The sequence below is a fragment of the Homarus americanus genome, unplaced genomic scaffold (assembly GCF_018991925.1).
Source record: "Homarus americanus isolate GMGI-L3 unplaced genomic scaffold, GMGI_Hamer_2.0 scaffold46273, whole genome shotgun sequence".
Taxonomy (NCBI): domain Eukaryota; kingdom Metazoa; phylum Arthropoda; class Malacostraca; order Decapoda; family Nephropidae; genus Homarus; species Homarus americanus.
In genome coordinates this window covers 305,090-330,098 of record NW_024725430.1, presented here as the reverse complement: position 1 = coordinate 330,098, position 25,009 = coordinate 305,090, and the positions used below count along the sequence as shown (strand labels likewise).

The following is a 25,009-nucleotide window of genomic DNA, read 5'->3' as shown; positions in this document are numbered from 1 at the left end:
TTTTAAATAATTTTCACGGATAATTTGGTATTTGTGGCAATGTTTCAAACCAGAGGTCCATGTCCTGAAGGTGAGAACATACAGGAGGCGCCACCTGTTGTATATAAAGTTCTGGACAGCCTCTCTCTACAACACTGTCAACCCGCTCCTCAACCAAACAGATCCTGCAGCCATGGTACAGATTTACTTCAACTTTCTGATCAACATTTCTGTGATATTGTGGATTATAAAACTCCGTCATCTCTTGTCACAATAACATACCAGTGACTGTTGCTTCCAGGGCCTCCTGTCTGTGGTGATGGTGTTGGTGGCCGTGTCCGGCCTGTGTTATGGTGGTCAATACGGAGGATACGGCGGCTATGGTGGATATGGCGGCTATGGTGGATATGGTGGATATGGCGGCTATGGTGGATATGGTGGGGGATATGGTAAGTTGTGAGTCTCAAATGCTATGTTTGACTATAGTGCCATTCTTGTCATATTTTTGAAGGTTTATCAAGTTGCCTTAAACGTGTTGTGTTACCCCACAGGCGGGTATGGTGGAGGCGGCTATGGAGGACACTCCTACGTCATCACTAGGGGCTATGGTAAGCCAACATTAACACTGCTGTTTACACGTTATGTAAGGAAATTTATTAGTATATCTTGACTGTGTGTGTGTGTGTGTGTGTGTGTGTGTGTGTGTGTGTTTTAGGTATTATTGTCCGATTAAGTCTTAACTCCTTGACTACTATGTTAACCTGAGTACATTGAATTAACTCAGCGAAAAATATCTTAAACCCTTAAATACGACGCCTAAATTCTTTGAGTGTGATGACGCTACTCAGGAGGTAAGACCTTGCAAACTATCTTGTGAAATAGAAGTAATTTATGGGAGTATTGACTTTCACTTAAGACGTCCTTCAGGATCTTAACAAAAACAAACTTTACCTAAATTTAGGTTAGGTTCGGTTAGGAAGGATTTAATAAAGTGCTGTTGATATTTAGTACAAGTTTGTACTATGTTTATCTACATCATTACTGTTATATACAAATGACTTCAAAGTTTCAAAAAAACTGAAATTATCTTTACGTTGTGCTTATAGTAAAGAAGTACTTCACCTGTCCTCATTAACTGGCGTTTATCCCCAGGTCACGGTGGACAGGGTGGTCACGGAGTGTTTGGACGACTTGGTGGGTTTGGTAAGTGTTTCATTATCATCTCTTATACTGTGTTGTTTATTATTGTCATGGATCACTTGAGTTACATTATTGTCTTTGTGTTTGTTTACTTCGTGTCATTCTGCTGTTGTGTTTGTTTATGTTCCTCAGGTAGTTAATACCCGCTTAATGTAGTCTTAATATCTCGTGGTAGAGGGGAGGAAAGAGGGGTATAGTGATCACTGTGTTTGTGTATCTGTCTGTACAGAGTCAAAAGTTGTCTGTTTAGGAATACGTTAACATAATTAACTCCTTTGCCAATAATTAATCGGCCGCAAACATAATAGTTAACGAGCTGATCTTTTTATCACTGAAGCACAATTAATCACAAATATTCAAACTCGAATTACCTGAAAATTAACTTCGAGATTATATCACCATAAGATTAACCAGACTAATATTTATTGTATGGTTCTTCTTCAGGTAACTACGGCTGGTAGGTGATCGGAGGTAGGGGCCTTGTTCCACTGTTCTCTCCAACACAGCGCCTTGTTCCACTGTTTTCTCCACTACAGGAATAAAACAAATTAAGGTTGTCACTTGTTTCACAACCAGTTTTGTTCACTTGTGACTCCTGACTGTGAATGATAATATTAATAAAGTTCACGGGAATGAAACATAAGTCTTCACCCTCCTCCTGATGTTAGGTGTTGTGTCGAGATGAGTAGTTGGTTTATGATGGCCAGGATGGTGCTGGAGATGATTAACACAATACCAACTTGGACCATCTTTTGGTATCAGTGTTGACTGTTTTCGTGTTGTCACATGAAGAGATGATAAGACAAGAGACGAAGGGGTGAGTCCTCAAATCAAAATAGGGGATATTACTGTTGAGGTCGAAGTATCTGCTGTAAGTGGTAGTGAACAGGACAATCTGCAAAGACAAACCAAAGGGGATAAAAAGAGGCACCTTACTGGGTGTATAGGTGGAGGTAGAGAAGAGAGGTTCGTGAAGCAATACTGAGCCAATACATGAAGCGCGAACTGTCAGTCGGCAGTAGATGTTAGAACTGATAACATATAATTATTTGAGTGCCTAATGTGGTAAATCTGAACAATATAAAAGTATACGAGAAAGGTTAATATGCGGTACTGACTCACAGAAAACTAGCTATACAAAATTGTGTTGAAAAAATAAGATAACGGATGAAGCATTTTGACAACCCTACCGAGACAACAGAGTCTCAATGTTAATTTTGAAATCATCGATCACCCCGAGTACAGAGAGTTTTTTGAGTGATTGTACACGATACACGAGTCTAACACAAACCAGTTAAACCAATTAAAACTGACCTGTGTTACGTGGGTTTAGCGAGATAACGACGACATAATGCGAGTTTAATTAAGCACTAAACAGCGTCATCATCACTTTCTGCTTTTACCAGTTTAACAAATGATTTCACGATGAGTTACACTGTGTAAAGGAGAAACGTCCTTCACATGGTAAGTTTCTTCATCGATGATTAAGAGCTAAATTCAATACAGTTTATATAGAAACTTAGAGCATGAGAAGAATTTCCTTCAGAAAACAGCAATTCAAGAGTTATTTATATTTTAGGACATGTAATAAACAGGAACCTAAAAATCTGTAGAAATAAAATCTGAACATAGTGAAGAACATTTATGATCAGATTTTAGGTTCCTGCTTATTTAGGGATTATTTAGAGCTCTTGAATAAAAAATAACCCTGTATTTCTATCTCACGAACCTATCTTGTCAACATTCCATACTCCAGGGAAATATACATCGGTCATTTGTATACTTAGCCTTATGGTGCGTGGCGGCTGCCTTATGGTGCGTGGCGGCTGAGTGTTAAAGTCGGTGGTGAAGGATAGTGTCCGCTACACCACCTCTCTTGTGTACCAAAGACTTTAGTACACCCATATACAGTGAAACCTCCAAATAACGGGCTTTCATCTCTACATAGTTCTGTAGATGGAGTTTTCATATCTAAGGGACCCTTGATATAATGGTCTTTCCTCTCCATATAGTCCGCTAAATAGATGTTTTTACTGTAACGTCTATAATGGCTTTAAAATATACCATCAAAAGGGAGATTAAGTCATATTTTAATCTAGCTCAAAATGTGGAATGGAAACTGTATATAAAGGAGGTATGGAGTAGGTGGTACAGGCAGTGTTGTTTGCGTCATCACCAAGCGCTCTTTACGTCTCTTGACTTTAGGTACTTTACTTGCCGTCAACGTCTGGGTCATCATGGTAGTAGCTTTGTTGACCGTCGTGTTAGGTAGTTGATTCGACACGTGGCATTCCTCTGGTGTTCTTCTGTGCCTTCTTCTCGTCACTAGGCGGCTAATCAAAGGAACAGCTCAACACACTTTTTCTTTAACAAGGAATATTTACTGTACGTTTTAGAAAGGTTAATTGTATCACTGTCCTCAGCTACTGTAATTGGTAAGGCGATTCTGCAATACTCACGTGATTTTGTAAGTTCTTGTAAAGATATCGAAGATCCTGAGCCAAAAGGTGTTGTTAAAAGCTTTAGTAAAGATATCATGTTTTGCAGTATAGAGATATTTTGTTAAGATAGCGAGTCTTCCAGAACATTGGTTATCTTTTCAGTAAGAATAAAGGTACCTAAGACCGCTAATATAAAGTTGCTGTTATAGTTTCTGGAAAAGATATCAGAAGATCTTAACATAGAATTTATCTTTATAACTCATAAAGGTAAACTATTGCCGTCGTAACATCTGGAAATACCGCTTCTCGTCACCACTTCCTTGAAAACACACCGAGTCATTTCCAGGACAGTTTCCAGTTCACACCTAATGCGTTTTATTGATATGTTTTTACCATCCCTCTATGCTTAGCCAATCACGAGTTAATTTATAACAAAGAATGGAAATACAATAATCGTATATACTGTATTTATTGAACGTTTAAAATATAAAAAAAGTAAAGATTTCTATTTTCTTCTTTATTATCTGAAGGGAGACTCAAGTAAAAACATACTTTCACGTTGGGTGGCGGCGGTGGTACTGTACTGTACACTGAGTCTACGGACCATCAACTTTTTGTTTCAGTCACTCAGTCAGTCAGTCAGTCACTCAGTCAGTCAGTCAGTTAATCAGCATAGATATTTCTCTTTAATCACAGACTCGTAATCAACTAATCAATTTTACTTATGTGTTAAGTTTATTGTCTACTTCTGATAATGTGAGGTTGTTATAGAATGTTCTGTTGTTTGTTATAATGAAAGTTGTTTTATGGTGTTGGTTATTATAAACACTTTACTGTTTCTTACCTGTAATTCGGCTGTTGCTTCTACAGGTTTTCTACTCTGTTATACTACTGTTAATTGAAGAAATATATTGTATTTTAACCTCTTCTGTATAGGGATTAGTGGAGATAACTGAATGAAGTCATCTTGAATTAGCTAAATGAGTTATTAATAGTAACCTCTCTGTAGTGAAGATGTTAAAAATATTGTTCACGACTTTAATACATTTAGAATGCCATAAAACCACTGATATAATCATAACCGAATAATTACAAGTGAGTAGAATAATTAGGGTTATAAAACAAATTAGGTTTTAATTCATGACAGATTATAACACGACTAAAATTACAACTGTTTGACCCAAGATCCTTAATGATGACAGTTTACCCCTAGTTGTGTACCTTAAGACGACACAGTGGTAATCTTATCAGTGGTAGCCCCACCCTTAATTACAGCACCTAGCAAAAGACTATTAAGTTCCGGCCTGTTGTTTGCTGAGGGAGGAAGGGAAGTAGGGGGGAAGGTAGGAGGGAGGAGGGAGGGATGAAAGGGGAGGAAGGAGGAGGAGGGGAAGAGGAGGGAGGGAAGGATGGCGTTAGGGGAAGGAGGGAGGGAGGAAGGGGGATGGGAGGAGAGAGGGGGAGAGAGGAGGGATGGAGGAAGGGAGGGAGGGGGGAAGAAGGAGGAAGGAGGGTGGGAGGGAGAAGGATGGAGGTAGAGGGAAGGAGGGATGGAGGGGGGAAGACGGGAAGAGGGAGGGAAGAGAGGGAGAGGAGGAAGGAGGAGGAGGGAGGGAGAAGAAGGGAGGAAGAAAGGAGGGAAGGGGAAGGAGGAAAGAAGGAAGGAGGGAGGGAGGGAGTAGGAGGGAGAATCGTCTTCCTCGTCATCTGGTTTTTAAATGCATTTGATCTGTCTAACCTACATTTGACTTAACTGATGGATATTATACGTGTTTGAGGATTTTATTTATATTTTCTGTGCAGTTTAATTCAACCACTGACCATCTCTTAGTCATACCCGTTATTATTAAGCTAGTAACGTTAACCTAACATAACCACCTGAGTCTAATGGCCTGTCACCACATCAATCAACGATATAATAACAGACACTATCGTTATTTTTGGCAAAACTTCGTCAAATATCGTCTAGTTTTTTCTTTTTTATTTTCGTTTGACTTTTGTTATTTGTAATATTATTTTTTATGGTCTTGGTAAACTTTATTTTGTTATTTCACTGTTCTACTTTTCCTCTGTTGAATGTGAAGTGAATGTAATGTGTCTGTCTGTCTCATGGAGCCCCAGACGTGTCATAGTAAAATCCACGCTTATGAGGGCATGATGTGCGCTGATTGGTCCTTAATTACTTTGGGGTTAATTTATGACGTGGATGGGTATGGTGTGCGTTGATTGGTTTTACCTATTATGACGTCAGGGAGTGTATTCGGGCAAGGCGAGCGCTGATTGGCCCGTGTCCACAATGACGTCAACTACCGCCCTTCCCATTGCACTGCCAGAAACTTAAGTTTGCTCTCAATCTAATTAGCCTTTCATAATTAGTATCTGACCCAAAATCAACCCATTTTGTAGTAGAATGGCAACTATCTGGCGTAATGTTGGGCGAGAACCAATCAGAGAGCTTGTCATGTCGATATTCACTAGTTGACGTCATGGCCGTGGACCTATCAGCGCTCGCCATGCCCGCATACTCTAGCTGATGTCATTGTCGGCATGAACCAATGAGTGTTTGCCGTGCCTTTACACCTTAGCTGATGTCATGGTTGGTGCGGACCAATCAGTGTTCGCCAGGCTCTTACACTTTAGCTAACGTCATGGTAGGCGTAGACCTATCGGTACCTGTCATACTCGAACACTAACTCATGTCATGGTGGGTGCGGACCAATCATCACTTGCTATGCCCTACATTAACTGACGTCAGAGTGGTGGTGGGCCAATCAACGCTAGTTCTACCTTTACACTTAAGTATACGTCATGATGGGCGCAGACCAATCAGTGCTCGTTGGACCCTTACATTCCAGAAAACGCCATGTTAGGTGCGATTCAATCAATTTTTGCCTGGACCTTTCGCTCCAGAAGACGTTATGGTGAGCGCGGACTAATCAGTGCTTGTCATGCCTATTCACTAGCTGACGTCAGTGTGGTTGTGGACCAATCAGCGCTCGTTCTGCCATCACACTCTAGCTTACGTCATGGTGGGCGCGGACCAATCCGTACCTGTCATGCCCGAACACTTTGACATCACAGAGGTCATTCACCAACCAGGACATTTGTTAACCCTTATACACGTGGGGTCTTTAGCAGCCTCACACTAACAGTCTTCACTCCTCACCAGAAACATGAATTAATTTCTCACGACTCCGCTAAACATAGACCCTTTCTTACCGTTGTTGGGAGAAGACGGAGTGAAAGCCTGCAGGAGAGAGTGATGACCAGCCGTCACCTCAAGCAAAAACCCAAGTTTTTTGTCGTTTAATTGACATTAAGCAGAGGCACTTGTATTTGTTTTAGTTTTTTGTTTAATACATTTAAATGTGACTGAAGTCTAGGAAACTTATTCAGAAGTACAAACACAGATTGAGGCATAAAGTACAGGTACAGGTATATTAATTAAGGTAAAGTACAGGTACAGGTATATTAATTAAGGTAAAGTATAGGTAAAAGTAAAGCATCTTTCTCCTGGTGCCTATAATACTGTATTAATATGATGCCTTAATAGATTCGGGTGTAGGTATAAAAGTATAAATTTAGGTATGAAGTTCACTAATTAGGTATAAATTACAGGTGCAGGTAAATAGGTGATCTAACAGAGACACTAAAAACATCCATACCCTCACATAATAACCTTTTTAAAACGCCATGGTTGTGTAAATACTAAGAGGAATATCTCAATAAACTTACTAAGGCAGAACTGTGATACTCTCAAAATTTCTTTGAAGTTATTGTTAAAAGTGTGAGAATTTAACTCTGATTAATTTGTCACTTTATTACCAGTGTTGTAGGTGAAGTGACGAATAAAGTTTCAAGGTGATTTTTTTTTTTTTATATAATCTGGGTCGATGAATATATGACCATAAAGACGCATTAGTTACCTGGACATATGATCACACAAGCAGCAGGGTGACGAAAACTTTCTCCTCCGCCGTGAATCAGCAGAAAGTGCGTAAACCAAGTGCGAAAAGTCATAATTTTTTGTTAGCGTTTTACAGTGGCCAATAGTGAGGCTTTCCTTTTCGTCTACCGTGCAGCCCTGTGTTAGGTGAAGTATGAGCATCCCAGGAGCTTAATAACGAAAACGAGAGAGGTTAGGTTTGGCTACATATCTACGAAAACATCTGAAGAACCATTGGAAGCAGTGGCAAGTTACAGAGTGGAAGGGGAGGGGAGATGTTCGCGGGAGTCACTTGAGCCCGACTGACTGTGTAGTGTGTGTGTGGCGGCCTCAGAGTCACCCTGGTCTGCCGTGGTGTGTAGGTTATGGTCAGAGCGTGAGAGAAAGGGATCAATGATGCTCTTTCTCATGTCCAACACCCCCTCTCTCTCTCTCTCTCTCTCTCTCTCTCTCTAAAGAAGATATAGTTGATACACAGATGTTTAAGGTTATGTACAGAGTCCCTCACAGCCAAGACTGACTCACTCTATTACCAGGAAGTGAATACCACCTACTTCCCTCCCCCACCTTCCTCCTTCCCTCCCTCTCTCCCAACCTCTTAACTAGTTTCTGCTTGTAATGCTTTGATAACTTGGCTTGGGCACCTGTCTTCACCTGTTACCTGTCTCAGATGATGTAACAGTAAACATGTTGTGTCACCTGGCTTATATGAATTGACTTGTGCACCTGTGTTACCTGTCTCGCTGATGACATGACCCTCGGCACTGTCACACCTGTCTCTCACGCCGCACAACCGTCCAGTTCCTCATGACATTTGCATATAAAACATATCACTCAACCTTTTGGTCAACATTTCCAAACTTTCACCGCTTCTTCAAATGACTCACGAGCTAAAAAAAACAAAATAGTATAGATAAATAAATCCTTTTTGGACATTGATATAATAACCATCAAGTCAGTGACCTTCCTTCCCCTGTGTGACGGAGACCACCAACCTGCTCACTGGGGTCTAATAAACACCCTTTGTGACCTCTACGCTGTAATCCTTTTTGAGATACAGTTCACAGGATGAGTATAAGGTGCACAATAAACTAGCTGATGTCCAAGATCAAAATCACAACAAAAATCAATGGTGGAGGTACTTAATTACACCTGGCTTAATTCCTCACACCTGATTCCACTTACCTGCCTCACACCTGACTCCACCTAACTTCCTCACACCTAACTCCACCTACCTTCCTCACACATGACACCACCTACCTCACTCACACCTGACTCCACTTACCTCCCTCACACCTGACTACCACCTACCTCCCGCACACCTGACTCCATTTACCTCCCTCACACCTGACTCCACCTACCTCCCTCACACCTGACTCTACCTACCTCCCTCACACCTGACCCCACCTACCTCCCTCACTCCTGACCCCACCTACCTCCCTCACACCTGACTCCACTTACCTCCCTCACACCTGACTCCACCTACCTTCCTCACACCTGACTTGAACCAATTGTAAAAAAAAATTCTGGTGCAGCATCATGAAGAGTTTCCACAGTAAACCCGTCCATAAGAGTTCACCCACCCTGAATTACACACACACACACACCTGTCCTCTAGCCACACCTGTCCTCTAGCCACACCTGTCCTCTAGCCTCACCTGTCCTCTAGCCCCACCTGTCCTCTAGCCTCACCTGTTTCTAACTCTTAACCCATTGAGAGTCAGGTTCGGTTCGGTTAGGTCAGCTGGATAAAATGGTCTAATGTTAACCAGAATACCTCCGTGCGACACAACTCCTTAAGGGTTGATATAGAATGTGTTTAATCCGTGTAAACATTATACAGGTATGGCGACAGGACCTTGCCCTATGCTTACTTCTATCCACAAGTTTATAAATAATACCCAACAACTAACTCTGTTAAATCTCTTCCTATCACGTTGGTAACACCAGTAGTCTGGGAACCTATCATGTTGCTGTGACGGAACTGTAGATGTACCGTGTATTGTTTGTTTAAGACTAAATAACCGAACAATGGGACAATGACTCTAGGATTATGAAGCTTTACGCGACACAGATACATGAGAAGATAATGTGCACTGCTTGTCTGTTTTTTGTTGTTGTTGCTAACCTTGACGGGTATTACAAGTGGTTTAGAAAAGTTTTGAGCTTCACCCAAGAGTGGTAAGTGAAGTCTGGTATGTGTGTGGGGTTCGGTGGGTGGGATAATACAAGCAAGATGATTTGTCAGAGTTAAGATATTTCAGGGAAGGACATCACAGAACTTACCTCGTGATGATCGCTCAAAGTTAAATATCAATCATAAGTTATGTTTTTAATGAAACTTTCAGTAATAACCAAACCAAGACTCACCAAGTGACATTCAACTTCTCCATTCATGAGTTTATAAGACACTCATCTCTTCTAAGTCAAAGCAGTAGACTCGTTCGTAGTTCAGGGCAAAAACTCGCTGGACCTCCTCACTGCTAGACACCATGACTTGAGTTTTGTACAATAGTTTCAAGGAGTCACTACGAGACGAGAGGTTGGAAATGGATAAATTTCTCGTCACTCTCCCGGGGAACATCTGATCCTCTGGTCTTATTTAAAGTCCTCGTTGTCTTTAAATGTTTCGTATATGTGTTTTGTTTCGGCGAATTAATAAACTTCAATAACCGTCAAGTTTTACTCTGTCCTTCCACTCATCTAGTGTTGTCAGATTCCCACACGAGACCATTCAGCCATCCAGCACATCGTCCAGACCGTGACAGTGTTTCAGTGTCTTCAGCAGAGTCTACCCTCTGAGGTGACCCCAATAACCAGGTTCTCCATGACCCACACCATGTTGATGGCCACTTGGTCAACAGAACCCTCAATGGTAATGATATTTCTGGATTTATCAATGTTAGAAATTACTCAATCTTGTATGGCTCGCTGGTGAGGACAAACGGGAAGCTGTTGATGGGTCACATGTCTCTACGTTCCTCCAGCTCCACTGTCTAACTGAGGTGTTACTTCTGAGCGTTGGTTTTCCTGGTGAAGAGAATGTAGACGTCAGTGAGACCCTTGACATAACCTGGAATGGTTCTTGGCATCGACCGGTTGATTCTTCCCTTCTCAAGTGACCTTTTCTGTTATCAATACTTCCTAGTTCCTCAAGTTCCACCAACAAGATGAAGAAAACATTACTGGTGTGTGGTTTGTGGTGACATTGACCAGATCAAATGTGTTATGAGGGGACTGTTGTGTTGTGTTGTATATCATCACTAAACGAGTCAGTCAACTCCTGTGTTTGTGGTCGACGTCTTTTAAAATCGGTGTATATTTTCCCTGAGGCTGTACCCAAAAAACAGAGACGAGAATGATGCGCCGTTGTTGAAAGTAAATACATATAAAAAGCAAACATTAATAACAAAACGAACGTAGTGAGTATAAAGGTCAGGAGTCTACACGTTGATCGAATAAGTAATCAAGTTCAACAAACAACTTTCTGAACTGTTGTCACTAGAGAGAAAACGAGACTGTCGCTACCCTCACCTGCCTCACACAACCCGCTTATATTTGTTCTGTTGACCATTATAATAAGTTCTATCAGAATATAATCTTATCCATCCAAGGGTTTAGACTTGTACGTAACTTGTACAAATGATTCTTATAGACCAGATGACACGTTACGGACACTATGGATACAGCTTACCTAATACTAAGCCTTCGGTACACAAGAAAACTGTTTGGGGAGCACTGAACTCGACCAGCTCCTCTCCACCAACTGTAATGTTAAGTCACCATTCACAGATGAGTGGACTGCGTATCTTATGTACCACTCCAGAACCCATTGTACTACTCCAGAACCCTCTGTACTACTACAGAACCCACTGTACTACTCCAGAACCCATTGTACTACTCCAGAACCCACTGTACTGCTCCAGAACCCACTGTACTGCTCCAGAACCCACTGTACTACTCCAGAACCCACTGCACTACTCCAGAACCCACTGTACTACTCCAGAACCCACTGTACCACTACAGAACCCACTTTACTGCTCCAGAACCCACTGTACTACTCCAGAACCCACTGTACCACTACAGAACCCACTTTACTGCTCCAGAACCCACTGTACTACTCCAGAACCCACTGCACTACTTCAGAACCTACTGTACCACTCCAGAACCCACTGTACCACTTCAGAACCCACTGTACCAATCCAGAACCTACTATACCACTCTTACAGTGAACTTATCTAGAAGAGAGAGGACCTCGCCGCATCTTGCCGATATCGAAAGGAAAACTTCAGGTAAGACAAAAACACCTTCACTACCTCGTGTTTTGCTCCAGACTCGACTCGTGAGACCATGGAAAAAATTAATATTTTTTTTATTTTTTTCATCTTTGCCTTTCACAGATGGGGTAAAAAAGAGTGAAAGTCTGGAAGAGGTAAGAGAGAGAGTGAGAGAGAGAGAGAGAGAGAGAGACCCTCCACCTGAACTATATATTACCATGCGTTCCCGCCTCTGCAGATTCAGTCTTCGAAAGCTTTCCCAGACGTCATGGTAAGCCCCTAAGTGCTTCCTTCAGCTCCAGTATCACAAGGACCTGGTAGTGTCATCCTCCTGGGTAACGCTTCTGATCGATCTGAAAATAGAATTGAATTTTATCATTTAATTTTATTGGCATAGGTTTTTTCGGTGTCTCTTTATGTACTTTTTCATCTTTATTCTTTCTTCTTTCTTCTCGTGTTTTATAAATTATTGGAACCATCTTCTTGGATTTTGAGGATAATAATAATAATGATAATAATAACTAATGTAATCAGAACATTTCCCAAACATCGTCTTGCACTGTACATTACAACTTAATATTCACTTTAAATAACCAATATAATATAGCCAAGTATAGTTATTAAGATAATTATAAACCATATAATACCCAAGGGGATAAATTAGTAAAGGTATATTGTATATTATTGTTAATGTGTCTGATGTAATGATTATAACCCCTTGAGTACCATATCTTGACCCCTTGAGTACCATATCTTAACCCCTTGAGTACCTCTGTCGTCAAAGGGTTTAGTAATGTTCAAAATATTATATGAGGATTTGTGTTGAGTAATTCTGTTTTGTAAAGGGCATAACCACACCTTCAGGATGGGGGTTCAGAACTTCAGGTAGACATTGGACATAACCCTCCTGCTGTAGTGACCCTTCTTCTTGAGTTATCCTTCTGTTGATATGTTAATGGATTCTGTTTCTCCCTCCAGCGTCTGTCAGGTCTTGTGATGGTGATGGTGGCAGGAGCCCTCGCGTCTCCTGGCTTCGGTGGTAAAGGTGGTGGTTATGGTGATGATGACTACGATGATAATGACCACTATGAATATATCTTCGTTCCCGTTCATACCCCCATCCACAGCGGAGGATATGGTGGTGGACACGTGGGGTATGGCGGTGGTGGACACGTAGGGTATGGCGGTGGTGGACACGTAGGGTATGGTGGTGGACATGGAGGGGGTATAGTTCTCGGAGGTGGTCATGGTGGATACGGTGGAGGGATTATCAGCGGTGGATATGGTATTGGACATGGTGGAATTCCCATTAGCGGTGGGTATGGGATTGGACACGGCAGCGTCATCAGCAGTGGATATGGTATTGGACATGGTGGAATTCCCATTAGCGGTGGGTATGGGATTGGACACGGCAGCGTCATCAGCAGTGGTGGCTATGGAGGTAAGACACGGGCGGGCATCCTTGAGTCTGTACTGTTGGTTACTGACATGATAACAACAGTGTTTATTTACCTGCTGTACCTCCTCACCCTCACACCTGACCCTCACACCTGACCCTCACACCCTTACTCCTTCACCACAACAACTTTCTCACCCTCACGCCACACCTATCTCTCTCACCCTCACCACACCCTCACCACACCCTCACACTTTCACCACACCACAATCCTCAGCTTCACCCCTTACCTTCAAATCCTCCAACACAATAATAATCACCTGTAGATCTCGTGGAAAGGAGAGAATAGTTTCATCACAGTTTGTCTTTGGTACAAGCAGAGTCGACACACACAAGGCACACGATCAAGGTTTGTCCATCATTCCTCACGACACTGACCTTACAAATCCAAGACACTGACCTAACAAGTCCAAGACACTGACCTAACAAGTCCAAGGCACTGACCTAACAAGTCCAAGGCACTGACCTAACAAGTCCAAGGCACTGACCTTACAAATCCAAGACACTGACCTAAAATGGCCAAGACACTGACCTCTCACTAGGGGGATGTAGATCTCTCTAAATTTACGTGTTAATATCAAATGTCTACTTTAGTCCATCTTTGAAGACGAGGTTGAAGACTTTAACCTGTTGTGGAGAATATAACATAAATCACCTCCAACAATAACAACAATAACAACAACGCACACAACAATAACAAAGATAAAATGAAACTGAAATTTTATTGTTGTTGTTACTTAGAGACGAAGAAAGAAATACCTCAACATAAACCTGATGCTCTGATCTTTACACTCACCCGGGAGAAAAAACTGGCCATTGATACAGCTGTTACTCCAACATGAACGATACCGAAGCAAAACGTGACCAAAACTTATGTAGAAATGTTGGGGTTTATGTCATTTTACGTCGAGATTTACCAAGAGTTTCATAGCAAGTTTACTCTCAATTTCTAGCTGATGTTTCATAGTGATAACTTCATTCTTACACGAACGCTTCAAGTCATATGTGTCGGCTGCTTTTCCTGCTACACCTCGCCAGTCTTCCTGTAATATTGGAACCTTGTAAGCGTTTTATTTATTTCCATATACACTTTTATGAACTCTGTATCTTTCTAGTAAGAGTATCTAGAGTATAGACCCCTTGTGTTTATTTTATCATTGTCTTTGCGTGATATTAGTATATGTGTGTGGTTAGTGTTACAGTATTTACAATATTTTTTTTGTCTAAAGATTCATGTTTACAGTAAAAGTCTTCTAAAACAGTATGAACCGCATGATGGAATATATCTACGACGCTGTATAATGTCTCTCTATCATGTTTCATTATTATAGTTATGCATAAACAGTATATATATTAATTTTCTTAAAACTACTTTCACAAGATATCTCCCGCGCAAACTGAACGGACGCGTCAAAAACAGCATAGGCTTCTCCTCCAAGATAAATTACCTGTTTTCCCTAACTCATGTGTTCTATTATGGTGTTTCCTTACCACAAGACCCCCTCCACCCCTCCTCTAAGCATGACACACCATTAACAGCCATCTATAAACAAAAATAATTAATACTGACTCACCTCCCGTCTCCCCTTCCTAGTTCCAATGATGCGAGTCTGTTTCTCTCCACTTTCACTCTATTTTGTCACCATCCAGGAAAACCTTAAATTATTTGGCTATATACAGTACACCTTTGAATTGACTTAGTTTTCCAGTGGGTATTACTAATTTATATAAAGATTATAGACCTATCATCAATATTTTACTTCGCCTATCACCGTGCATATATACTGTATTTAGACACACACACACACACACCTATATAATTAATGTGTGTGTAGGCAGCTTGGTACAGTCACACACCTCGTCACTCTCGTCTCATCGTCACTAACCATCACCGTCTCTTTACAGGGTACGGGAAGAAGTAGTGGCCACGTCATCAGTCATATTGTTGTGTACAGTTCTGTTGTATCTCTGTTTAGTAGTTTTTGTTAAATAAATGTAAGAAGGTTTAAAGGAATTTTACTTAATATGATCTTATACCTGTGTGTGTGTGTGTGTGTGTGTGTATGTGTGTGTGTGTGTGTAAGAGTGCAGAGGTCTTATTGCAACTATATCTTGCGCTAGTCAGGCCGCACCTCCATTATGCGGTTCAGATCTGGTGCCCTTATTATAGAATGGATATCAATTCACTGGAGTCGGTGCAGCGAAGAATGACGAAAATGATTCCGGGACTTAGACACCTTCCATATCAAGATAGGTTAAAGAAACTAAACTTGCATTCCCTAGAACAGTGGTTCTCAACCTGGGGGCCATTGCCCCAAAGACACGGCAAGAATTTAGGGGAGCCACGGCGAGCTGTTATAAATTGTACGTGTCCAAATAATGTTGGGAATCTGAATTAAACAAAACTTGTATTACTTATTTTGACTTGGCAGAAGAGATTTTGCATTCTTTTTTTTTTGTCATTTTGTTTAATCATAACGACAATACAATTTTAATATTTACAAGCTCTGGTGCTGTTTTTTACGGATTATTTAAGATTTCACAGGTCCAGTCCCTGTCTGTGTGACAGGGACTGGACCGAGCTGCTGAACTGACTTGCTCAGTACGTGTCCGTGCGTCATCCCTTTGCAAGTGGTGATAGGACCGAATGATCTCAGTCTGGCCTGGGATACCATCACGAAAACAGTGGAGTGTATTGTCTCTGAACCATATATTGTGTTTGAGCTTAACTCAAGCATAATATACTCCGTAATTGGTGTTACTTATTTTGTTTCATAATTCATGTGGTCGCTGCTTTACGTGGGTGAAATATTTGTACACTTCCTTTATTAATTATTTCCTTATTTATTGGTGCCATTGTTGTTCATACTCATTGTTTACTTATATAATCCCACCATTTTTAGTGCTAAATTGGTATGACTCACTATTCTTCTCATTCTTCCAAGTTGGGCAGTGCTTGTCAAAGGAGGCGCGTTCTTGCTTACAGGAAGTACACTTCAGCTTGCTAGCTTGAGTGTGAATGTTTACCTGTGTGCATGTTTGTGTATGACTGTATGTGTGCTTTATTTGTGGGAAGTTTGGGAGAAAAATGAAGGAGGCCACGAGGATGTTGAAAATTCCTCAAGGGGGGAATGGAGTGAAAAAGGTTGAGAACCACTGGTCTAGAAAGACGAAGAGTGCGGGGAGATATGATAGAAGTATTTAAGTGGGTGAAAGAAATCAATAAAGGCGACATAGATAAAGTTCTTATAATATCCGAGCAGGATAGGACTCGTAGCAACGGATTTAAGTTGGATAAGTTTAGGTTTAGGAGGGAGATAGGAAGGAACTGGTTCACAAATAGGGTGGTGGACGAGTGGAACAAGCTTAGCAACTTTGTAGTAAGTGCTGGAACGCTGGAAAGTTTTAAAAGGAGGCTAGATAGAGAGTGGTAGTAACTCGACAGGAGCTGCCATGCACAGGCCGACCGGTCTATTGCAGACTCCTTATTTTCTTATGTTCATGTGTGTGTGTGTGTGTGTGTGTTTTAAAAAATTACAACTCAAGCCAGTGCCCAAAAGGTTAACACTATATACTGTATATATGGTAATGAATAACCTACGAAATAGATTACCTGGACGATTCATTACAAAAATAAAAATACAATCGACCCCCACCCCTCACCAATCCACTCCCCCCATCCCCCCTCCTCCCACACACACGCGCGCGCGCCAGACATCTTACCCAAAAAGTTGAACCTCTCAGCCAAGTAGTATAATCACGCGGCCCTGGAGGCTTCGGTAACAAGCAACAAGTTTTCGGGAGTTAGAGAGGTGAATGTGTCTATCAGGTGAGAGGAACTTCACCATCTATATAAATGCAATGTTCTTCTCTACCGCCTCACTAAAGTCCACTACAGAGTCATGGTAAGTCTCCTTGCTGAGAAAACTCACTGTTATGTTAAGTATTGTAGTAGCAGGAACACTTTAACCTTAGATGAGTTACTGATACTTTGTCCTGATACTTTGTTACTATAGTGATATTTATGTTGAACTATCAGGTGAGGTTTGTAATATTGGTTGGGGTTGTAGAGACAGGTGCAAGACCAGGTGTTAAGTGCTTGATGATGTAAACATATACTGTAGTGATCAACATAACAGGTTTGTGTAATGTGTATCAGGAGAGCGACACAGCCATACCCTCTGACCACACCGTGTTTGGTGTTTCTCTACAGCTACAGCGTGTGTTAGCCGTGGTGGTAGTGCTGGCGGTGGCGGCTGTGGCCTTCGCCAGCCCGATTGGCGGCTACGGCGGCGGCTTCGGCGGCGGCTTCGGCGGCTTCGGCGGCGGGAAGGGCGGCGGCTTCGGCGGCGGGAAGGGCGGCGGCTTCGGAGGAGGCGGCAGGTACGGAGGACGTATCCACATCATCTATGTTCCTGTACACACCCACCACCACCATGGCGGCTATGGCGGTTATTATGGCGGCGGTGGCGGCTATTATGGCGGCGGTGGCGGCTATTATGGCGGCGGTGGATTCGGTGGTGGATTTGGTGGAGGATATAGGGGTGGATTGGGTGGCGGAATAATCAGCGGAGGCGGATTGGGTGGCAGAGTCGTCAGCGGAGGCGGATTGGGTGGCGGAGTCGTCAGCGGAGGCGGATTGGGTGGCGGAGTAATCAGCGGAGGCGGATTGGGTGGCGGAGTCGTCAGCGGAGGCGGATTGGGTGGCGGAGTCGTCAGCGGAGGCGGATTGGGTGGCGGAGTAATCAGCGGAGGCGGAGGAGGCGGCGGAGTAATCAGCGGCGGCGGGGGAGGAGGATATGGAGGTAAGTTGAGAAGTTAATGCGTGTGTGTAAAGAGCACACACACACACACACACACACACACTTTATCGATCCTGAAATAAGTTCACTGACCTCGACTTCCTCTTCCTGACGCAGCAACTGCAGGTATGTGAAGCAACACACACCCCGAGACTCTCACACTCCACAACACCCACATGAGTCACCTTAGAAAGTGCATTGAGAAGCATCAGTACAGGTGCGGGTTGAGACATATCTTGAAGGTGTGGTAATGAACAGGTGGAGATGATAATAAAGTGGCCGCATTGTGTACTAAAGCCTTAATTTACAAAAGGATTATCAAGTGACACACGTTCTCTCTCTCTCTCTCTCTCTCTCTCTCTCTCACACACTACTGAGTAAACATTAATATAGTTCACAAAACGCCCGACATTGTTGACATTTAGGTGGCGGAGGTACCATTACCCCTCCCCTGGTCTGGTTGTCATGGTATCTCATCAGCTGTCATGGTAACACGGTAGTAGTAGTCCGTTATTGAGAGGAGTCCATTATTGTGAGGGTTTACTGTATCACCTTTTTTATCCTGACCTCATTTATCTCTGTCTCTCTCTGTCTCTCTCTACAGGTTACGGGAAGTGAGGAGACCACAGTGGACGCCTTAGATCTTTATTGTATATTTAATTGTGTTGTTTCTCGTCGTTATTAATATATTCTATTACTTTTTATCCTTTGTTTTATTGTCTTGTGTACGAGTAGGGAAATTACCAGAGTCTCAGAGATTATGGAAATTAGGGAGATATTATGGAAATATCATGGAAATTGGGGAGAGGAGAAGTTGAGACAAAATAAATTATGCCTGACATTTGTTTTATTATATAAACTCCTTCAAGTACCTTTAACCCTTTGAGGACTGTGGTTTAACTCTTTGGGGAAGATTTTGGACCCTTTAAAGGACGATGGTTTAACCCTTTGAGGACTGTGGTTTAACTCTTTGGGGAAGATTTTGGACCCTTTAAAGGACGATGGTTTAACCCTTTGAGGACTGTGGTTTAACTCTTTGGGGAAGATTTTGGACCCTTTAAAGGACGATGGTTTAACCCATTGAGGACTGTGGTTTAACTCTTTAAAAAATGGATCACCTGAACATTAGCCCCCCCAGTTTATTACATCTGCTGCTGGGTAGACAGATTTTAATGTACACAGCAAGTCTTATGTCGAACTGTGATGAGCGACTGGGAAGACTAAAGAGTGAGCCATGGAATGTTATTGTGCAGGAGGAGGAGGAGGAGGGGGAGGGAGATGGGGAGAAGAAATGGGAGTGAGAAGGAAACCAGGGAAGGAAGAAGAGTGGGAAGAGTAGTAGGATCAGGAAGAGGAGGAGCAGGAGAGGGAGGAAGAGCAGGAGTGAAGCGGGAAGAAGGGTTAGTATTTGTCACACTACTCCACATAGGTAATAACTCAGTAGACAGGGTCACGGTTTACCCACAGGTGAGGAAGAGCTTACTAATCACTCACCCAAACACACCTGGCCTGCCAAGATGTAGTGTATAAACTGACTTAAAGGAGAGGGCCTTAGTAATTCAAGCACAAACACGAATATAAACAACAACGGCATCTATACGTCTCTACATGTTGACTTAATCGTGAATTCTAACCTCCCATTCATGTTGTGGAACATTCGATGGTGAACAGCAATTTTTTCTTTGTAAATAAAAGATCATGATTGTTAGTCTGACGTTAATATTATTTTCTGATTTATTATTATTATTATTTATTCTTTTTCCCTCGCTGTTCTACATGAATAATAATAATAATAATAATAATAATAATAATAATAATAATAATAATAATAACAGCTCGGACATTACCTGGCACAAAACAACAAAAACAATGATAATGACAACTCAAGTCACATCTTAGTATTTATTTATTAGAAAAAAAACAAAATTAATTAATCGACGTAACAAAAGTAAATAATGAAACACAACAGGTGTGATGTCCACTACTTCCCGTATCCTGTAAAGAGAACAAAATATAAGAAATATAATAATGGTACTTAGAGAATTGACAAGAATATATTCCTGTTCATAAACGTCTTTTGTTTGATCCCATAAGATAAGACCCACCCACTACACCCACTCCACCCACTCAATACACCCACTCACTACTCCCACCCACCCACCCACTCAACCCACCCACCCACTACACCCACCCACCCCCCACCCACCCACCCTACACCCACCAATACACCCACTCCAACCACTCACTACCACACCCAACCACTCCACCCACCCACCCACTACACCCACCCATTCAATACACCCCACCCACCTCACACCCACATACACCCACTACACCCACCCACTACACACTCACCCTCCACCCACCCACCACCCTCAATATACCCTCCACCCACTCACTACTACCACCCACCCTCAACACCCACCACACACACCCTCCACCACACCCCACCCACTATCCTCCACCCACCCACCCACCACCCACCCCACATCCACTCAATACACCCGCCCACCACCACACCCACACACCCACCCACCTCACAACTACACCCACCCTACATCCACCCACCCACACCCACCCACTACACCCTCAATACACCACACCACACCAACCCACCCACCCACCCACTACACCCACCCACTACACCACACTCCACCTACACCCACCCACCATCCCTCCACCCACCCACCACACACCCACCCACTACACCCCTCAATACACACCCGCCCTCAACCACTCACTACTCCCACCCACCCACCCACTACACCCACCCACTACACACACACCCACTACACCCACTCACCCACCCACCCTACACCCACCCACCACACCCACCCACTACACCACACTACACCCACCACCCCCCCACTCACACCCACCCACCCACCACACCCACTACACCCGCCCACTACACCCACTCACTACACCCGCCCACCCACCCCACCCACACCCACCCACTACACCCACCCATAGACTTGACACATATATATCTTACCTCCTCCAAAACCGCCTCCGCCACCTCCAGCCGCCGCCGCCAAATTCCGCCGCCGCCATATCCGCCTCCGCCACCGCCATATCCGCCTCCGCCGCCGCCATATCCGCCTCCGCCGCCGCCATATCCGCCTCCGCCGCCATACCCTCCTTGGTGCACCACATAGTGAACCGTGTGTTGTTGGTCGCGCGACGTGGTGACCAGCCTCGAAACCCCGCCGCCTTTCCTTCCTTTACCAGCAGGCTTGGGAACACCACCGTCCTTAACCACCAAGGCTGACACTCGCTGACGGGGAGTAACATATACATAATTAAGGACGTGTGACTGTGTACTGCTGCTGTTACACCTACACACACACACTACACACTACACTATACACAGACACTACACAAGACACCATGGAACACACCTACACTCTGCTCTGTTAAAGTCGCCCTTCACTATAATGACTCGAGACAACTTATATACAATGATTCAGTCGGCTAATAAATTTTATCACTTGACATTATTGTTATCATGTAATCGTTCAATAAACGCTGACAGATGTATAGCTTAACGCTTATCCTGTGTGTGTGTGGCGACCTGTGTGTGTAATAGTCAGCATGCTCGCCTCGCAAGCGAGTGGATCCCCGGGCAGGGTGAAACTATGGGCAAGTTTCTTTACGCCATTTGTCTCTGTCTACCCAGCAGTAATTGGGAACCTGGATGTTAATCGATTTGTGGATCGTGTTCCGGGGTAATGGTTAGCCAGTGCAGATGGTGAGTTGTCCGGTCTTCTCGGAATATTCATTGACACTGGGTTCATGCAGCTCGTTAACACAGGGTGTGGTTGTTGTGTTGGCGACAGCTTCTACACCTTAAACAAATTCACGCCTCGATGGCCCTTGGGCAGGCCATCCTTGTTACACGAGGGCCAACTATTATTATTTAGTGTGTGTGTGTGTGTTTGTGTATAATATAGAATAATGTATGTATGTGTGTGTGTGTTGTGAACGGGTCTTAGCTCAGGGAGTATACCCACCATGGCTATCAATGGGTTTCCTCAGACTGCACAATGAAGTAGTGACCAAAACACCATTATATATATACTGGAGCTGGCGGCGCCTTGCCCCTCTCTCTCACCTCAGGTACACATTCACCTTCTTAACTCCCAGGCTTTCAAAAAGTAAACAAAAAAACTAAAAAAAACAATGATTGCAACTTCTGACACGACGGTTATAAAAAAGGGTCAGTTTTTTCACCTTGCAGGCTTTTTTTTCCTATGTTCATTTGGTTCGCCAATAAAACCTGTTAGGTCACTGGCGTAACTCATAATGTTAAGTGATATAACCCTCATTAATTTATATTACATTTTTGTATATGTTATTGGTGGTATATTTTTGAGAACTTTTTCGGAAACAGTGTTGAAACTAACCCCCCCCCCCTCCCACACACACACACTGACATCAACTCCCTCATACACTGATCATCCCCCTCACACATTGACATCACCTCCCTCACACACTGACATCACATGGGTCTTTTTCTCTCTCTTGGCAGGAGTTTGTATTATTTTCCATCTGACTCTTTATGCCTGTCTGACCGCCTCTTCTTTTCTCACTTTGTCTCCCCCTCTTCCTCCCCTCTCTCTCTCTCTCTCTCCCTCTCACTCTCCCACCTCTCTCTCTCTCTCTCTCTCTCTCTCTCTCCGCATTTCCTCTGACGTTATTACAATTGTTGAACTTTATTTCTTCCAACATTTTCTTACTGAGTTTTTTCTCAATATCCCGTCACGGTCATTGTAGCTCCTGCGCATGCTACAGTGCGTTCTCGTGTGCGTTCTTATGTGAGTTTTTATGGCGTTCTCAAGTACGTTCTCATCTACGTTCTACTGTGCGTTCTCCTGTGCATTCTACTGTGCTTTCTTGTGTGCGTTCTTAAGGCGTTCTCATACACAGTACGATGTTATGGCGTTCTCCTGTGCAGACATATGTGCGTTCTTATGTGTGTTTTACTGTACGTTCTCCTTTGCGTTCTCATGTGCGTTTTCAATGCGTTCTTGTATGAGTTCTTATAGCGTTCTCCACATGTTAACTCTCTCAACGCCGGATATACACAAGAGACCGAGATCACATGTATTCGAGTTGACCTTTATACCTTCGCTTCCATCAACAGTTCAGAACATTATAAGTTACAGTGTTTACCAGCAAGTGTGTGGGAGGCAACAGTCCTACCAGCAACATTGTCCTGACCTTGTTGATGCGGGTTAGATAATCAAGTAGGGACGATGTTGGGGTTGTAATACGAACATTGACGCAATAGGTTAAGATATTGTACTCAAGAGGTTAAGATGTCGTACTCAAGAGGTAAAGATGTCGTACTCAAGAGGATAAGCCAATATATTCAAGAGGTTAAGCCAGTGTACTCAATGGGTTAAATCAATGTAGTAAAAGGGTTAATTCATATTTTGGAAGCACTTCTCTCCCCCCCCCAAAAAAAAACTATTTTTCAACCAGTTTTTTCAATTAAACCGTCGTCTTTTAAAGGGTTAAATCATCATCTTCAAAGGGTTAAACCATCGACCACAAAAGGGTTAAGTCATTTTCCTTAAACGCTAATTAACCTGGAAAATGATCAGGTAATACCTCATAATCAGGTCAGTGTTGTGGTCATGGCGGGCAGTGATCACAACCTTCTTACAACACACATTACCTGCTGAAGTGCTCCCCCCCCGATAGACAAGTGAGGCGTGGTAACCTCCCCCGACAGACCAGGTAGAGGCAGTGTAACCCCCCCCCGACAGACCAGGTGAGGCAGTGGTAAGCCCCCCGATAGACCAGGTGAGGCTGTGGTAACCTCCCCTCCCCTCCCCCCATGGATCAGGTAGAGTCAGGTAGAGAGTAAGATAACGTCGACCTCAGCCTCTCCCTTCCACTCCCTCACACGGATTCACTCACGGCCACTTTCATCACCGTACACAGATAAAAACAATGTTACGGGTTTTAGATGTGCGTGTGTGTGACTTGTGGTGTAATGGTCAGCATGCTCGTCTCACAAGCGAGCGGACCCGGGTTCGATCCCTGGGCAGGGTGAAACTATGGGCAAGTTTCTTTACGGCATTTGCCTCTGTTTACCCAGCAGTAATTGGGGACCTGGATGTTAATCGATTTGCGGATCGTATTACCATAAAGACATAAGAATGGAGTAAACTGCAGCGGGCCATACTGGGCAGTCCCGTTTACACCCAACCCCTATTGCTCATATATCCATCCAACCTGTGTTTGAAGCTACCCAGCGTATTCGAGTTAATGATGATGTTTGGTAACTTGTGGTTGTTGTGTTGGCGACAGCTTCTACACCTTTAACAAATTCAAACCAAAGTGGCCCTAGGGCCGGCCATCTTCGTTACACGAGGGGCAACCATTATTGTTTATTTATTGTGTGTGTGTCTGAGAGAGAAATTGTATGCTGTTATGTAATCGTCAGTTAGTCAACCTTAGGAAGCAAAACAAAAACTTGGAACATTACAGGGGGGACATTTCTATTTATTTTCCTTTCGGGTTTGTATCACCACCCAACAGGAGACAGCGTTTGGGTTAATAACAACATAAGAATTGAGGAAACTGCAGTGAGTCTATTGGCCCATAGTAGGCAGTCCCATTGACACCCAAGTCCTATCGTTCATATATCCGTCCATCCTATATTTGAAGCTTCCCAGCGTGTTGGAGTGTTAGGTTAGGTTAGGTTAGGTTCGGTGTTTAAAGAGAGAGAAACCGTAGAAGAAACGAAGGGGGAACTTAGGTATTCCATGTGTTTAGGTGGTAAGAAAGAGTGAGGGGGAAGTAGGGAAGTTTTTCTCGTGTTTTTTGGCTGATTCGGTGATATTTCGTCAACCTCACACCAAGAGGACATTATGAGTGAATGTATTTTGGGCAGT

The 25,009-nt window shown here is 43.1% G+C and overlaps 3 protein-coding genes and 1 long non-coding RNA gene across 5 annotated transcripts; 3 read left to right on the top strand and 1 right to left on the bottom strand.

Moving 5' to 3' along the window:
* Window positions 1–79: 79 nt before the first annotated feature.
* On the top strand, window positions 80–1,817 carry LOC121864827 (neuropeptide-like protein 28). Its single transcript, XM_042363993.1, has 5 exons — window positions 80–175; window positions 281–428; window positions 531–587; window positions 1,132–1,182; window positions 1,624–1,817. Exons 1-5 carry the CDS (start codon window positions 173–175, stop codon window positions 1,638–1,640), a joined length of 276 nt encoding a protein of 91 aa, XP_042219927.1. The 5' UTR covers window positions 80–172; the 3' UTR covers window positions 1,641–1,817.
* A 4,829-nt stretch (window positions 1,818–6,646) lies between these two features.
* Window positions 6,647–15,309, top strand: LOC121864855 (glycine-rich protein DOT1-like). Its single transcript, XM_042364019.1, has 6 exons — window positions 6,647–6,703; window positions 10,274–10,441; window positions 12,082–12,114; window positions 12,822–13,128; window positions 13,204–13,284; window positions 15,205–15,309. Exons 1-6 carry the CDS (start codon window positions 6,647–6,649, stop codon window positions 15,219–15,221), a joined length of 663 nt encoding a protein of 220 aa, XP_042219953.1. The 3' UTR covers window positions 15,222–15,309.
* A 1,787-nt stretch (window positions 15,310–17,096) lies between these two features.
* On the top strand, window positions 17,097–18,805 carry LOC121864844 (acanthoscurrin-2-like). 2 transcript variants are annotated; one of them, XM_042364006.1, is made up of 4 exons: window positions 17,097–17,204; window positions 17,513–17,903; window positions 17,934–18,104; window positions 18,706–18,805. In XM_042364006.1, the coding sequence occupies exons 1-4, from the start codon at window positions 17,202–17,204 to the stop codon at window positions 18,717–18,719; spliced, it is 579 nt and encodes a 192-aa protein (XP_042219940.1). In that variant the 5' UTR covers window positions 17,097–17,201; the 3' UTR covers window positions 18,720–18,805. The 2 variants fall into 2 exon arrangements, with proteins under 2 accessions (XP_042219940.1, XP_042219939.1); XM_042364005.1 differs by having other exon boundaries at window positions 17,513–18,104.
* Window positions 18,806–19,989: 1,184 nt separating this feature from the next.
* On the bottom strand, window positions 19,990–21,150 carry LOC121864843. Its single transcript, XR_006088676.1, has 2 exons — window positions 21,097–21,150; window positions 19,990–20,096 (listed from the first exon to the last, which is right to left on the bottom strand). It is a non-coding gene; the product is annotated as an uncharacterized LOC121864843 (long non-coding RNA).
* Window positions 21,151–25,009: the final 3,859 nt, after the last annotated feature.